This window comes from Canis lupus, chromosome 34 (assembly GCF_011100685.1).
Source record: "Canis lupus familiaris isolate Mischka breed German Shepherd chromosome 34, alternate assembly UU_Cfam_GSD_1.0, whole genome shotgun sequence".
NCBI classification, from domain to species: Eukaryota; Metazoa; Chordata; class Mammalia; order Carnivora; family Canidae; genus Canis; species Canis lupus.
Window position 1 is genome coordinate 11,695,744 of NC_049255.1, and position 17,103 is coordinate 11,712,846.

The window sequence follows — 17,103 nt, forward strand, 5'->3', positions numbered from 1 at the left end:
GCATTGTCATAGTTTCGCTTCCACTCTGTGTGAATTTCTGACATCTGGGAAGCCGTTTGGAGCCTTTGCCTGGGCTTTGATGCTAGAACTTGGGCTTTTGTTCTTTGCTTCTTTTTCAAAATCTTTTATTTATTTTTTATTTTTTTAGCATTTATGTGGGTCCAAAAATCAAAATGATGCTCTAGGGTGTACATGGAGACTCTTGTTTCCATACCTTTTTCCCCCCTTCACATTCCGGAGCATCTCTCCTTGATCTACTTAGTTTTTTAAGTCCAAAAAAAAAAAAGATAAAATTAGGTTTCTTTTACAGAAGTTAGTAGAAGATATTTGGTTGACACTTGAGCAACACAGCTTTCAACTGTGCAGGTTTACTTATATGTGGCTTTTTCTTTCTTTCTTTCTTCTTCTTTCTTTCTTTCTTTCTTTTTTTTTGGCTTTTTCTTTTCATTAAGCGTAGTACAGTACTATAAACGTATTTTTTCTCATATCTTTTGTAACGTGTTTTTATTTAGCTTTATTGTAAGAATATGATATGTAATCCATATAATGTACAAGATCTGTAGTACTCCGTTGTTTTATCTCATCAGAAAGGTTTCTGGTCAACAGTAGACTATTAGTAGTTAAGTTTTGGGGGAGTCAGAAGTTTTATGCAGATTTTCAGCTGGGCAGGTTGGCGCCTCTAATCCTACACAGATTAGAGGATCTAATCCTGAACATGCATGGATCACCTGAACATGCATAGACTGTTGTTCACATTGCTTTTTTTAAAAATAATTTTTTCTGGGGATCCCTGGGTGGCGCAGGGGTTTAGCGCCTGCCTTTGGCCCAGGGCGCGATCCTGGAGACCTGGGATCGAGTCCCACATGGGGCTCCCGGTGCATGGAGCCTGCTTCTCCCTCTGCCTGTGTCTCTGCCTGTCTCTCTCTCTCTCTCTCTCTCTCTGTGACTATCATAAAAAAAAATAATAATAATAAAAATAAAAATAATTTTTTCTTGAATTGTTTCTAGCCTTTTTTGGGTCATAGACCACTTTTAAAATCTGATGAAGACTCCTGATACCCTCTCCGAAACTGTATCTGGGAGGTTTGTTGCTCTTGATAACACCGTCTCTTGTAGAGGACCATCTGAGGAGGGCTGAATAGGGCAGGCTCCTAGGGTCAGGACCAGTGGCACTGGTGAAAGAATCTGGAAGACTAGAGCAGGTGGTGCCTGTTTGACATGTTCTCTCACGGCCTTTCCAGCCTGCAGGAATTTGTGAAGGATGCTGGGAGCTATAGCAAGAAAATGGTGGATGACCTCCTGGACCAGATCACCGGTGGGGACCACTCACGAATGCTCTTCCAGCTGAGGCAGGTGGGTGCACTGTGTGGTCCTACTTGTCATGCACCCACATGCCCTTGGCTCCTGCCATTGGCACCACTGCCATAGAAGGAGCCCATCCTGACTGATGTGGTTGTTAGGGAATTGCTAGCTATTCGTCCATCATTCATTGTAAGTCCTCTCTGTTGACCACATATTCACCGTTTCTGGCACTCTTTATAACTTTGTGTGTACCTGAAATTTTTTTCATCTGCTCTTGTTTTCCTTCATCCCGGAGAACCTTCTTTAATTTTTTTTCTGGTATAGACTTGCTGACAGTGTATTTGGTCATCTTTTTTTGGTCTGAAAAATGTTTTTATTTTACCTTTATCTTTGACATTTGTCATTCCTGGGTCTGGAATTAGAGATGGTTGTCTTTCTGTCTCAAAGATGCCCGGTCACATTGTTTCTGAAGCATCTGTAATCATTTTTATCTGTTTTCCACTTGTCCCCCATTGTCTGGTCAACATCAGGGATTGGCACACTTTGGCCCATGAGCTACAAATGTTCTTTTACTTTTCTTAATGACTATAAAAAAAGAAGAGTGTGTGACAGACCTTAGGTTTGGTCCTTTGGAGAAAGTTTACTGACCGCTGCTCTAGATGCTTTTAAACTTTTAATCATTGTAACAGATTCTCAGCGGCTCATTACTGATATGTCGTGTTCTTCATGTTTATTCCACTTAACATTTGTTGACCTTCTTGGACCTGTCAGTTTATAGTTTTCATCAAATTTGGAAGATTTTCATCCATTATTTCTTCAAATACCATTTCTGCCCACCCTCCACTTCCTTCATTTTTCTAAGACTTCAACACTGGTGTTAGAGATCTCAACCATTCCACATGCTGTTGATGCTCTGTTCTTTTTTAGTCTTTTTTCCCCTCCTTCAGTTCGAATGGTTTCTGTTGCCGTGGCTTCAAGTTGAGTGATCTGTTTTTATGCCACGTCTATATCTGCCATAAATCACAGACGATGAGTTTTTCATTTCAGGCACTGTATTCATCTAGACTTCTGTTTCGTTCTTTCTTGCATCTTCCCTTCTACCACATTGTGTTCATGCTTTCCTCTAAATCTTTGCACCTATTTCTGACGTTTATTACAGGTGCTTTAAAGTCCTTACGCACTCATTCTGTCATCTCTCTCACTGCTGGATTTGCCTGTTGGCAGATTTTCCTTTGCTTCTAGGCCATGATTTGTTGCTTTTTTGTTTTATTGGATCCTGGGCGTCACACTTGAGTCTCTACCATCTAGATTGCTGATAGAGCAGCCAGCAGCCTCAGGTGGCTGGTGGAAACATTACTGTGGCTCATCTGAACTTAGGATGAAAATGTGAGCTACAAACCAGAATTTTAGAGATGAGTACAAAAAATGAAATGTAAAGATATTTTATTGTTTTATTTGGATTATATGTTAAAAAATTCTTTTGGTACATTAGATTAGGTGAAATATGTATTGTTAGTAGTGCATTAACATTAGTTTTCATTGGCTAGTAGAAAACTGAAGTTTGATGTCTGCTCCTATTACCGCTAGGCAAGGCTGGTCTGGATTTTACTGTGTTCCTTTAAAGAATGTTGGCGTTCCGTTTGGCAGAGTTCTTGTGAGTTACCTGATTTCTTGGGGTTTGTTTTTAAGCTTTATCAGGGCAGGTCTAGGTGGCCTTTATGTTGGGTGAGTTAGGCCTTGATACTGAGGAATGGCCCTCTGGGGTCCCTTCTGGTGGACTGCAGTGAGGGCTTTGCTTGGCCAAGTGGAGCTCAGATGTGTCCCATCGTGCACGCCTGGCCCTGTAGTGTTCCATCTGTATGCACAGGTTCCTGTCTGCTGGGTTTGTTCCTCCTGGATTTTGAAGCCCTTGCTATGAGTTGTCCTCTCCAGACTTTGTCCCACCAGCCTGTGAACTCTCACTTTTCAACCTGCTGTGGCTACTGTGGCCTGAGGGTTTCCTCCCGGCGCTGCCCTGGGCCGAGCGTCTGAAGCTCTGTCTTTATGCCATGTGGTGGTTAGAGCAGAAAGCCCCATCACATCCTGCTGACTCACTTTGCTTTCTAGATTCTGGTTGGATGACTTTTCTGAGTGAACTTGCATGGTAGGAGTTGTGTGATTTCCAGTGTGCTTCAGGATTGGGTAACGTTTGATACTAAAGTGTATACGTTAGCAGAGGCTTATGTGTGAAATAGTGACGATATTTATTTTTCGGTTTCACTTTATAAAAATCACAGTGGAAGTGGATTTCTAAAACATTATTATAAACGAAAGGTCTCAGATGCAAAAGCCTACAAGCCGAATGATCGTTTCTGGTACACGCACACACTAGGGTATGCTGAAGGTGACGCTCCTGCAAGGTTGTAGGGTAGTTGGATTTAGGTTTGTGATCTCCACATGCAGTCATGTGTAGCTCGAAGTCCCATATGGAATGTGGTCACACAGTAGTAGTGAAGTGGGTGCTGTGTAGCCTGATGAGAAGGGTACGTGGCCCCATAATGTCCCCCATCTGAGGGCACAGGTACCTCTTCATCAAACACATAAACCACCAGTCTTGGCATTTTTCCCGTGTTGCCCCTGAGACAGTTCAATGTCAGGCTGTAACTTTGTGGAATAACGTGGGTGCCCTCTCACTTCTTCATCTCCATCTCGCCCAGGGTACTCTCCGGGCACTCGGTAACCTGCCAGGGGTCTTGGCTGGGGCTGCATGAATCGTGCCTTCTACAGGTCGGCTTGGCTGTCTCACTCCGTCGGCCAGCTCCAAGGAAGCAGGCAGGGCCCAGCTTTGGTTCACACTCTGGTGTGAACATCATGGGGACAATCCTAGTGATAGTAAGCTGTTTTCAGTTCACGCATGCGGATGTGACATGAACGGATGGTCCTATATAGAACTGCTTTGGAAAAACTGGCTTCTCTCCTGTTTTGATTTGCAGAGGAGAAATGTTCCAGTGAAGCCTCCAGACGAAGTGAAGGTGAGTTGTACAGACACATAAGTAAAAACCTAGTTATGAGCATTCCTGTGGGGAAGGGTCACATTCAGCCTCTGAAATGGGATGGCTGAGAAGAGGTTCATGTGTTTTATTGAGAAACTGATTAAGTGGTAGTCTCCCCGACTCTGATTTTTAATGACTTGGGTAAAGGATAGAAAGCCAAAGCACTTCTCTTCCAGCCCAGATGCAGCAGCCCGCAGAGCAGTGACCATGCCGGGGGCTCTGTGTCTGCAGGTGCCTGGGGGAGCAGGGGGCCTGTTGGGGCCTGTAAAGCGAGGAGTAAGCTTAGTTCCTAGAGCGGTGGGTTCTTCAGCCCTCTCAGCAGGAACTGTGTGCTGTCAGCCAGGTGCGTGTGTACTGCACACTGGTGAGGAAGGCCAGCTTTGGAGACCCGTGTCCTTGGAGCATTCCCAGAACCTAAAGCAGACGGTCTGGATTTGAGGAAACTTAATTGTGGTCTGCTCTTAGTTTCCGCATTTTTCGTGTTCCTTGGGAGTAACTTGAAACGTGCACATTGACGATAAGCTTTGAACATAGCCCCTGTGTTGGAGCAGCAGCCCTAGGCTTTGGGGTAGCCTGTGGGGGCCTGGGCCACAGGTGTTACCTGGCCTTGGTGGACAGAAGGCCCACTCAGGGCAGGTGTGACAGGTGCCCATCAGGTGGGGCTCATTGTGTGACAGAATGGGTGTCTCTCTGAGGGTGTGTTCCCTGGTGTGGCCAGGTTTGAGACGCAGGTGGGGTCCTCAGGGCCTCTGGCCTGGAGCACACGTTCCACATGGTGTCTGTGGAGAGCTGGGACGTGCTGCAGGCCGTCTTGAGCTGGGAGCCCAGCACTCACTCCCTCTGTCCAACCACCCTCGCCTCCATGCAGACAGCCCAGGGGCTGCCCAGGGAGCTTTCAGAAGAGGCCTCCTGTCACCTAGGCTGTCCCTTGTGCCGGGAGCACCAGGCCCCAGTTCCCCACCCTCTCAAGCCCATGGTAGCAGCCAGCCATTGGGTGAATTCCCGCTGGCAGGCGGTGTGTGGCCTGGTCTTGGCATGTGAGGAGGTGCCTGCCTCTGCCTCATCTCTCCTCATTCCATTGGTGCATGCACCCCTCACAGCATCTGTTGCAGTGTCTCCCTGTCACCACTTAGGGCACCAGACATCTTTGCAAATACACCATTCGTGGTTTTCTTTAGACTTAAATTTTTAACACAGTTAAAGGCACAGACTCTAATGATAATGTCATTTCCACACTACTTTGGAGCATAGATCTCATACTTAACAAGTATGCAAAACTGGCTGATGGGAAGGTGGGCACCAGAGTACTTTCCTGTAGGAGAGCCACAGGGCACGCTAACCTCTAGGATGTTTTTGGGGTGTGTGTGGAGGCTGTGGCTGTGTGTGGTCTCTAAGGAAATATTGTAAGCAAACCAGTTTCTTTGAACTTGTTTTTACGAGCTTTAAGGTGCCTCATGTATTAGGATCATCAGGTAAACCTGTAATAACCTTGAAAGCCATAGCTGTGGGATAATTGCTCTAGCCGTGTAAGGAGCAAGGGCCTTGTGTGGGGCCCTGACAGACCGTGCCAAGCCTTAGTCTCTGGTTGCAGAGAGGGTGGTAATTGTGGGGTGGTTGTAGGGCTGTGGCAGCACTCACTCTGGTGTCTGGCTGCTGCCATACTCTGTAAACGTGAGCTCAGCCTGGTGTGTTGATGGCCCAAAGTTATCCCTGTAACACTTCTTTTAAGAGAAGTTATTTATCAGAGCATGGACAGAAGTGACTCTTAGGAAAGCCAAGTGAAAGAAACAAATTTACAAATCATCTAGAAGAACTTAATAGAATGGGGCTTACACCCAGGAAAGACAGCCCAATGGGAGAGGGCTCCCACCCAGAGAAGACAGCCCGAGGGGAGTAAGCTCACACCCAGGGAAGACAGCCTGACTGGAGTAAGCTCACACCCAGAGAAGACAGCCTGATGGTAGAGGGCTCACACCCAGACCCAGCCCCAGCCCCAGACAGCCCGATGGGAGCGGGCTCCAACCCAGAGAAGACAGCCCGATGGGAGCGGGCTCCAACCCAGAGAAGACAGCCTGATGGGAGCAGACTCACACCTAGGGAAGACAGCCCGATGGGAGTGGGCTCACACCCAGGGAAGACAGCCTGACTGGAGTAAGCTCACACCCAGAGAAGACAGCCTGATGGTAGAGGGCTCACACCCAGCCCCAGACAGCCCGATGGGAGCAGGCTCCCACCCAGAGAAGACAGCCCGATGGGAGCGGGCTCACACCTAGGGAAGATAGCCCGATGGGAGTGGACTCACACCCAGGGAAGATAGCCCAATGGGAGTGGACTCACACCCAGGGAAGACAGCCCGATGAGAGCGGGCTCACACCCAGAGAAGACAGGCTGACAGGAGAGGGCTCCCAGCCAGGGAAGACAGCCTGACAGGAGAGGGCTCACACCCAGGGAAGACAGCCCAACGGGAGAGGGCTCACAGATGGTGAAGACTGTCCTCCCAAGCTATGTCGGGAAGTGCAGTCTCATTGGACAGTAGCTCTCCAGCAGTGACCCAGGTCTCCCTTAAAATACCAGAGATGGCTCCTTTAGGTTTATTTTTAAGGTAGCCACATGTTAGCTGTTATATCCTAGTATCTTTGAACAACAAACAGGTGTGGAAGCTTTGCAAGTGGTGGGGAGTGAGTGTTGGGGAACGCAGCATTGTTTCCATAATGACGCAGAGCAGGAATTGACACTGTAGAGGTGCAGGAGGGCAGCAGGTGCCACAGAGGAAAGGGAACACGCTGGCGTGGGTCTGCCTCCCCATCTAGCGTGCAGTCCATGGCAGTCGTGAGCCCTTGGTGTCCTGTGTCGGTTGCTGGGACCTGTCCCCAAGAACCCACAGCCTTTGTGTGGTGTCGGTTTGGTCTCCACAGGGCAGCCCTCCTGAGTTCCCCCCATGATCGTGGGTGTGGCAGTGTGGACTGGACATGCTGTGGTCCTGCCTGCTGCTCAGATGTGGACGCAGCAGAGTGGACCTGTCCTGCCTGTGGGTGTGGGGCCCCAATGCTGCCGTAGCTCCTGTGAGTTCAGCTGGTGTTAACTACTCGCTCAGTGACATCTTTTGTCTTCTGCTTCGTGTCTATCTGTCTCCTGCAGGCTGGGGACTCGCTGGGCGACGGCAGCTCTGTTCTGGACTTCATGGCGATGAAGTCCTACTCTGACGCCTCTCTGGATATCTCCATGCTTGGCTCTCTGGGTAGGTTGTGCTGGGCATGCTCGTGTCATTGGGCTCCTTGGAAGAGGCGGACTCTGCTCTTGGCCCTGGTGCAGCAGTAGCCTGCAGGGCAGCCCCTGGGGGTCTGGACTGATACACTGAGGCATGTCCTTGCTTCCAGGAGTGTGGCCACCATCCTTGGGACCCCCTCCAGGGGTCCTTTGAGCAGTCTTGCCCCAGTCTCCTTTCTGCCATCGTGCTCCAAGTGCAGGATTGCTGTGCAGTTCACACAGGGATGAGCTGCCTGCCATCGCTGCATTGGTGTGTGTACATGTACCCACGTGGCCGTGCCCCTGTGGACAGCTGACCCCTGCCCTGCCACACACAACATCCTCTGCTCTGCACAGCACTCGGTTTCGGGGTCTCCTTGACTACCTGGCTTCCTGCTGACCAATGGCTCTCATGGTGTTCTTTCTCTACTTTACTTTGGACACACTGGAGCCTTACCTTGGGGTTTCTCTCCTGAGAGCGCCCTCCCCTACCTCGTCCACCCAAACCCCCATCGCGCATGGTGGTGTCTGGAGACGTCTTTGGCCGTCACACTTGGAGATGTGCTTCTGGCATTGAGGGGGAGGCCACACATGCTGCTGAACACTCACTCTGAGGCGCAGGGAGCAGCCCCCCAGGAACAACCCAGCCCCAGGGGTCACTGCTGCTGAGGTTCACAAACCCTGGCTATGTCAGAAGTGGGTTTCAACTGACCTTCAGATGACATGAGACTGGGTCTTGCATCTCTGCCTTAGGGTGGGGTGTCTTTAGTGTAGTGTGTGTAGTGCAGTAACCCCATCCAGTTTGGATCTACCATCTTGCTCCTGGTTATTCTCCCAGTTGTTTGGAGGTCCCCACGCTGACCACCAGGTTTGAGGGTTCCCTGGGCCTCCTGGCTCTGGTTCACTATAGCACAGGGGTACGTGCCAGGATGCACAGAGGGAATGGGGACATAGGCGGGGTCTGCGGGAGACCAGGTGGTACGTCTGCAGATCGCAGGCTCCAGGAAGAACAGCAAGTGTTGACTGGAAACCGCATCGACGGTGTGGTCAGTTGATGTGCAGGGACCCCTGTGTCTTGGGGTGGTGGGGACCGTCAGCAGCCAGGGGCCATCCGAGCTTTTGAGGCCAGTGGTCTGAGGCTGCAGTGGTAACGCTCTGCCAGCCGTTCTTTCTCGAACTCTGCTGACGATTTTCTCAACTGTGCTGGTTTTGGTAGTTTGGCTATAACGTGCTTCCACATGCCTTTGTTAGCTTGACCATTCCTGTTTGGTTCGGTTGGGTGACTTTGGGGCTTTGTCGACTTCATCACCCCTGGCAAGCTGGGTCCCCAGTTCTGCCATTTATTGCCTAGTCCCTTCTGTGCTTTGTGTCCAGCCACCACGGCTGACCTGCTGTTGCCATTCTCGGGGTAGGGTGGGGGGCTTGTTACAGACACCTCTCTCCCCCTGCTCACCTTTCTCCTCTGCCTTTGAGGGACAAGTGCCCAGTCAGTGATCAGTGTCTGTCTTGTTCATACCCTTTCCTGCTCTCCTGCCTGGTGGTGGCTCCCCACAGGTCACCCTGCAGCTCTGCCATCAGACGTGTTGGGTCTTTTTCTGACAGGCCGTGAGTGATGTGTAACCTTCAGACCCTGCCCAGGTTTTGTTTTGCAGTGTTCTTGGGGTAGCCCCAAGGCACATTTAGTGTAGGGGGGCCTTGGTCCCACCATTGGGCTATATCCTTTTGCAGACATAGGCCACAGGTGTTGCAGACGTGTGTGAGCTCTTGAATTTCCGGGGGTTGTAACCTCCCCATGCACACACAGGTCCCCTTCCCGCCAGACCTGGGAGGTGTTTAGGCAGCCCATCTTCACCTGCTCTTAGACTGCCCATGGCTCTGGGTCCCCACCCGGCTCTGGCCTGTGGCCTATTCTGGCATTTTCAGGCCTCTAGTACACACTGTCCTGCATCCTGTTCGTTTATGTGGGGGGGTGGGGGGTTCAGCGGGGCGTGGGTTATAGCTGTGTGTGTGAGATGGCCCAGATTGGACGTGGCACCTGGTTCTCGTCTACTCTGGCGATCTTGCCCTGCCCTCCAGGTTTCCCTGTGCTCCCCCAGCTTCGTGCACTTTGGTTGTCATCCTGAGCGTGCATAGAAGTGAGAGAGAGCACATGGTTACAGGCCACAGGTGCTGGCGTGCAGTGCTAGCCAAGGCTGCTGGCAGCCCCGCATCCAGTCGTCCTGTGTTTGCACAGGGAAAGTGAAGAAGGAGCTGGATGCTGACGACGGCCACCTGAACTTGGATGAGACAGCAAAGCTCCTGCAGGACCTGCACGAGGCACAGGCAGAGCGTGGGGGCTCCCGGCCGTCCTCCAACCTCAGCTCCCTGTCCAACACCTCCCCCTCTGACAGGGACCAGCACCACCTGGGTAAGGGAGCCCTAGGCCCCAGCGTCTGTCTCAGCCCACAGGCGTTGCGCATCATCTGGGAAGAGGGCAGCCGAGCCGCTGGTGGGCGGGGCCGAAGAGCCTGGTACTTGGGTGCTCACACGGGCTGCGGGTCAAGCCCCCAGAACTCTGCAGGCCCTGCTCCCTCCGCAGGGCGTCCCTGTCTCCGGGGATTCTGAACCACGTCTCCCTCGTCAGGCAGTACACAGGGTCAGTGTTTTGAATGGAATGTACTCCGTGTTAGGTGTTGTGGTCTTGGCCGTGGGGTGCTGGTTGTCCCTGTGTCAGGAGCCCTGGCTCCTGCCACATCCCAGGGCCCTTGGACAGGGAAGCACCAGGCCCCGGACACTGACAGGCATGTTGAGTTCAACTTTGGGGACGTTGGTTTCTTCTGCTGTTCTTGTTAGTCCTAGAATAGGGTGTTGAGAAATGCTTTGTTCCTCCAGGACTCTGATGTGGGGAGAGCAGGTGGCCTTGGCCTGGGGCCTTCTCTCTTTAACGAGTAGGGTGACGGGTTGGGCAGATGCATGGATGCCACCAGGATTTCAGCTCCTCCAGGAAGGGAACCAAGTGTTGCTTCCTAGCTTCTTGAATTTGCTCAGTGAGCTCCCTGAGCTGCTGTTTCAGTTCTCAGATACGAGCACCAGCTCTGCTGAGCCCCTGTTGATGTTGGGCAGTTAGGGGGTGCTTATCAGCTTGAGGTGGGGGGTGGGAGGAGGAGGGTCCATGGCTCTGTGGCTGACCACAGTCACGAGGACACATTTCCACGGGTCTGGTGCATGGTGTGTGCGCAGACCCATCGTGTGAGCGCCCCGTCTTTCCCACACTTGCAGGAAGCCCTTCTCGCCTCAGTGTTGGGGAGCAGCCAGAGGTGACCCATGACCCGTACGAGTTTCTGCAGTCTCCGGAACCTGCAGCCTCTACGAAGAGCTAGCCTTGTAGATAGTCTTCCATTATTTTTTAATTTTTTTTATTTGCATGTACAGAGTTTTTGTCCTGAGACAAAGACTTCCATTTTGTCCCCTTTGGCTTGCGGGAAGCAGCCCTGGGGAGGTGGTGAGTTGTCTCTAGTACCATGTCGGCCACGCACGGATCCAGTGTTTGTGTGCATAGCCCCATGAACCCTGAAGAGTGGGCAGCACACAGAAGGGTGTGCGGCCACATGGGGTTGAGCCGGTGTCCGTGTCTGAGCTTTGAGCAGAATGTAAAGCCCGTCTGTGCACTGGCCTGTGCTCCCTGGGATGCGGACCTGCCCACAGCGGGACTCCTACGTGCTCTCTGCCCTGCCCACCCCCTGTGCCCCCGTGTCTCCGAGGCAGGTCCTAGGGGCCCGCACCTTCCCGGCCCGGGACTGGCCCTGTGCTCCTCCTCCTGTGCCGGGCGAGGCCTGCCTTCTGCTGGAAGACCACACTGCCTCCTGGCCACGGCCACGTGCTGTGTCCATAGACCTTTTTATTCTGGATGTGTTTACTGGATGCCTGTTTACATTTGCAAAACAGAGATCTCAATAAAATACACAGAGTGATTGCGTATAATTATTCGTAGCACCATGGGTGTCTGCTACTGAGGGACTTCTCAGCAAAAAGCTTTGTCATGAAAGGTTGCCGGTGTCCACTCGTGACACTCACCATCTCCCCTCCCTCTGCCCATGTCTCTCCTGCAACAATATCCAACTTGACCACCCTGCACATTTGCTTGTGTTCCTTTTTTGAAAACAAAGTTGAGGGCTCTGTTACATCCCAGGGCGAGTCAGTCCTGGGAGAGAGAGTGTGCATGACTGAGGCAGTGGGTGGCGCCATGCGCCCCAGCCCCCGAGCGCCCCTGGGTGCACAGGGCCCCTCACAGACATGAGGTAAAGGGAGCACAAGCGAGGTGTCAGGAAGCAGCTGTGGCAGAGTGCCAGTGAAGGAACGAGCCGCTGGAGGGTGAACCGCGGTCAGCTGCCAGCCTACCACCACAAGGTCAGGAGGGTGCGGGTCTGCGGGTGGGCTCTGCCTTCCCCAGGGCTCCGAAGGTGAGGTTCTGGGCAGGTTTGGCCCTGGGTTCAGAGGCTGGAGTTGCCTTGCTGAGCCCTTTCCTCTCCCTGGCCCCCAGCTGGGGTTCACGACTGTGCCTCTGGGACATGGCCCTGGTGTATGTTTTTGTGAGACCTACTGAGACAGTAGGAGGCCACAGAGCCCCATCCCCCATGAAGGGACCAGCCCCCCCACCCCGAGGGCCTCATCACATGTGCCTGCGCTGCAGATGGGCAGATCGGGCAGGGCGACCTGGGGATTCCTGCCGTCTGGGCATGGCCCCTGGGGAGCCACAGGCTGCTACTCAGAAGGCCACATGCCCCACAGGAGGGAAGACCGGGATAGGAGGGCCCACTGAGCCATCTTTTTATTTCAGTAAAATTCATGTGACCTTAAATTAACCACTGACCACTTTAAAATATGCAATTGAGCGTCATCTGGTACATTCACAATGTTGTGTGCAACCACTACTATTGAATTCTGGAATATTTCCATCACCCCAAAAGGAAACCCCATCCCCATTAGCGGCCACTCTCATCCCCTCCTGGAGCCCCTGGCAACTGGTCCACTTTGGCATCCATGAATTTTCCTGTTCTGAGCATCTCGTCTTAGTGGAATCTGCGCTACATGGCCTTTTGTGCCTGGCTTCCTTTCCTTAGCACAGTGTTTTCAAAGTTCTTTCATGTAGGGTATGTCAGCATGGGCCCAGGGATGCCCTGTCCTTGCCATGGACCCTGCCAGGGCTCAGGCTGCTGCTGGCGGTGTCACAGCCATGAAGGGGGAACCTGGGGCTTGGGTTGCCTCCCTGGGCCCTCTGCTTGAGGAGCCTGGCAGGCTCCTGGTCAGTGCCTTCCACTCCTCGGCAGCCTCCTTTAGGGTTTGCTGAGGTGCAGGGCACTGGGTCTAGAGGTCACAGGCCCCAGGAAAACCCCTGGGGAGGGCCTGGCAGCCTGCACACAGGTGTATCTGGAGAAGCATGTTCCGTGCAAGAGGCAGAGATGTTGCTCATCTTAATTTACTGGAAAGCACTTTTAGGCCCTGTACAGACTGCACTTTCCAGCAGCTAGAGTGATGCATCACTGCAGATAGGAGCCGTGGCCTTGCTGCTGACACTTGCATGCTCTGCCAGAGACAGGCCTTCCAGAAATGAGTGTGCATGGAATGACCACACTCGAGGGTGCCCTGCCCTCATGTCCAGTTCCCAGCAACCAGTTCAGTTACTCCTGACACCTCCCACCGTCCACAGTCCCTCCTGTGCTATTGGCCAGATGCTCGGGGTTCTGAGACCTAGGTGTCTGGTGGTGCACTGGCCTGGCCTGGGAGCAGTATGGATAGTGGTGGCCGGCAGGCCCAGCTGCATGGGTCTCTGGTTCCTCCCTTGCAGGGACCTGGTGGTCTGCCCATGGGCAGGTGCTGTATGCAGGGCCCACAGGGGGCGGCCACTCTCCCCACTGCCAGCAGCCTGGCCTCCAGCCCCCTCACCCCCTAGGCCCCTCTCATCTCGGGCCCTGTTTCCTGCCCATCATGGTCACACAAGGTGGCCAGGATCAGCGTCCCTCTCATCCGCATGCGTACTCTGCTCCTTGGGACATGTTGGACCAGAGGGACACAAGTGTAAAGATGCAGAAGCCCGAGTGAACACAGACTGGGTGGAGGGGGACTGACCCAGCCCAGAAGTAGGCCTCAGCACCAGCCGCGTGGCCCAGCTCCCTGCCCAGAGGAGAAGTCCCCAGGCACCCCAGCAGGGCTCTCATGGCCGCCCTGGCCCTGCCCACTGGCTTCTCTTCCATCTTGGGCCTGGCCCTGCTGTCTGGTGAGAAGAAAAACCCCAACCACCATGGTTGCCGGGCAGCAGGGCCACACACTGCCTGTGGGAAGCCGCTCAGCACTCCTGGCTTAGGTGGCTTTCCCCAGGAAGTGTGTGATGCTGGGGTCTATAGAGCCTCTGCTGTTCCCCCACCAGGGAAGGGTCAGAGAAGGCTGGGGGGGGGGGGGTCCTTGGACCCAAATGGGCACTGGAAATGTCCTGTTCTTGATGATTGAGACCCTGAGGAAAGAGGCAGGGGAGGGGACGTCTGTGCTGAGCCATCGTTGGGAGGGACCCCTTCCTGGCACATGGTGTCCATGTGCCCTTCGCCCCCCCCCCCCCCCCATGTTGGCCCTTCTGTGGCTCCTGAGGGGGTAGACTGGGAACAGTGGTGTCCGATCCGACCTGGACAGAGCATGTGAGTTTGGGCCCCTAGAGAAGACTTAGCCACCAGGTCAGACGTCACAAGGAGCCTTGGGATCAAGGCCCCTGCCACTGAAAGAAGAGGTGGCAGGAGCCTTCTGCTGGTTCACTGAGGGGCTGCCGTGAGAGGTGCTGTAGTCAGAACTCGGGACCAAGTAGAAGGCCTCCCGCCTGCGGGTGCTGCCTGCCAGCACGCCCTGTCGGGGGCCCCTGTGCCGTCTCTGCACCCCGCCCCTCCCCCAGCAGGCAGTGGGGGCTCCAGGGAGGGGGGCAGCCCTGGCTTTATGAGGCACCTCCCCGGGTTCCATTGCTGCCATGGCAACCAGGGGTCCTCAGCTGGGTCTGGGCCAAGCGAGAGGCCCGTGCTCTTCTGTCCAGCCTGGACCGCTGATCGGGGGCTCGCAGAGTGGGTTCTGGCTCCCGGGGTGGGGGGGTAGGTGCCTCGAGCTTCTGTTCTGACTGCGGAACGTAAGCAGGTGTAAGCTCTGCACGTCCCAGGTGGGATAGAGAGCAAAGCAACCACTGAGAAGCTGGCAGGACCTGTGTTAGGTGATGAGTCCAGAAGGTCACATCTGCACAGGTTGTAGTGTCATAAATACGTAGGCAGGGTACCCAGGATGCCCTGTGCTGGGGAGCACGGTGTGACAGGGTCTGCACCTGGGGATGGGGACACAGGAGATATAGGAAGAGCAGTTTCAGCCTCCTGCCCCCATCTACAGTGGGGGGACCAGCACAGTGGCACCTACACGAAGCTCCTGCAAGTCTGCCTTGCTCGTGTTGGGGACGTGGAGGTGACAGTAGTCTTGTGGGAGCATCGCACACCAGGACACAGGCTAGAACCCTTAGGGAGGACAAAACACAAATGTTAGGAACCAAATGGGCTAAAATGGGCCCCAGGCCTAGCAAGGCTCATTTCCCAAGCCCACTACCAGGTCTACCCAGTGGGGTGTCATGCTCCCCCCTTCCCACAGGCGGGGTCCAGACTATCAGTTTCAGCATTTACAGGAGTAGATTTGGCGGGTGTCAGGGAGGTTGTCCAGAGACAGTGACACCACGACAGGCGCAAGATCAAGATCTTGGCTGTTGGCGGGGATGGGGCGCGCAGGTTCCAGGCCAAGGAAATAGGCTGAGAAAGAGGAGGAAGAGAAATGGGTCCAGAAACCCTGTGTGTCTGTGGTGTGCATTTGTGGTGCATGTGTTGTGTGTTTGGGATGTTTCTGTGGTTTGCATACAGTGTGTTGTGTGTGTGGTGTGCATGTGATGTGTGTGTGGCGTATGCATGTTCAGGGAGGGTGGTGTCCTCTCGGGTGTCTTGTCTGCACGTGGAGCCCACGTTAACTGTGCCCTTCGCACCCCAGGAGACAGGATGTCCCACATTTGTTGCGAGCCTAGGGTTCATTTGCAAGTTTTGAACTGGTGTGATCCCCATGAGCTAAGTAAGGATCAGAGCAGAGGAGATGCTCTGCCCCTTTTGCACACACGTCAGACGAGTTGAGGAGAGCGTATGTTTTTTTCATGCACAGAGGTGTGTGTGAGCGAAGTGCCCACCATGGGAGGGGACCCTTGCCCGCCAGAGCCCACGCAGCTGCGAAGCCCTGGGGACTGACTACAGCCACGCCTGCCCCGCCTGCTCCTGGGAATCGAGGGTGAGTGTGCGCCTCCTGTGGCGCTCCAACCGCGGCCCGCTTCTGTCCAGGCGTGACCCCTGCAACCCTGGGCTGCACTTGCCCCTGTGCGTTTCCCTCGGTGCCTCCCGAGGTCTCGGGGCCTCCTCCAGGTCTGATGTGGGAGCTTCCCGGAGCCCTTGGAGGAGCAGGGACTTGGTGTCCCTCCAGACCTCATGCTTGGCCACTGCACACTCGTGACACTTGGGCAGAGTCTGTTGAGGTTCAAACCGCTCTCAGAACCTGAAGAATCACTCTTTTAAATTTTACACATTGCAATACCAGTTGCAGCTTTGGGGCTTCCACACTTGGTCATGGTGACATTTCCATCCTGGGGAGCCCTTAGGACAGGGTGCCAGTGCGGGCAGCCCTGGGCTGACCCACATCCTCGCGTTTGCTCCTTCTGCAGGATGAGTGGTGTCTCTACCTCTGTTCTCATGTCACTTAGAATTTCTTCTGTCAGTGCCATGGCGTTGCCTTCCTGTCCCAAGGTCTGCGCGTTCTCTCGAGCTGACCTTCTCCATCACGGGGTTTGGTTCTTGGCAGTGTTCTTTCTGTTGATTGGCGCTTCTGTCTGAATGTTGCGGTTACTCAGGAATCGCACTGTCATGCAGGGTACTACCCCACTGCCCAGTGCTCTGGCCTTGCTGGCCCAGTGGGATGCCCACCATGGGCCCCTGAGGGTCCCACTGACCAGGGAAGCCCCACCTGGCCCCACAGCCCAGGAACGAGGCAGCTGGCCCATAGGACAGCAGCCACCCTCTGCCCTCCTGTGGCAAAGTCTTAGGGCTCCACCTGTGGTGGCTGTGCTGTGTCGCTCACCCATCCTGACAGCCTGCTGCCTGGCCAGACGTGGCCACAGCTCCCTCCCAGCCCCTGGGCTCAACCCCAGTGACCCCAGAGCATCTGAGGCCCCAGAAGCCCCACGGTCCTCAGATCTTCGTCCTGTGGCAAGAATAGTACGACTCTCTGGGGATGTGGTATCTTGTTCTGTCCTTAAGGGAAACTTACAGGAAGATTCTCTGAGGATTTCAGGCAGGTGAAAGCGTCACATGGTCACACCAACAAGGGTCTGCTTTTCCTGCAGACTCATTGTCGGTTTCCCCAGGGATGAGGGCCTCATCCTGATGTGTCTGTCTTCCTCCTGCACATGATGGGGTTCCTGATGCATCAGTGCACATTTGTAAAC

The 17,103-nt window shown here is 53.8% G+C and overlaps 1 protein-coding gene across 5 annotated transcripts in view; it reads left to right on the forward strand.

The window, feature by feature from the left end:
• Positions 1–15,896, forward strand: part of BRD9 (bromodomain containing 9) — a 29,124-nt gene extending 13,228 nt beyond the window's left edge. For 3 of the 5 annotated variants that reach the window (XM_038583366.1, XM_038583368.1, XM_038583369.1), the window contains exons 12-16: positions 1,242–1,353; positions 4,275–4,313; positions 7,473–7,572; positions 9,814–9,987; positions 10,839–11,540. In XM_038583366.1, the coding sequence (XP_038439294.1) occupies positions 1,242–1,353; positions 4,275–4,313; positions 7,473–7,572; positions 9,814–9,987; positions 10,839–10,939 (526 nt within the window). In that variant the 3' untranslated portion in view covers positions 10,940–11,540. Of the gene's footprint in view, positions 1–1,241; positions 1,354–4,274; positions 4,314–7,472; positions 7,573–9,739; positions 9,988–10,838; positions 11,541–15,773 lie in introns of those variants that run through there. The other 2 variants (XM_038583367.1, XM_038583370.1) reach the window with 2 other exon arrangements.
• The last annotated feature ends 1,207 nt before the right edge of the window (positions 15,897–17,103 follow it).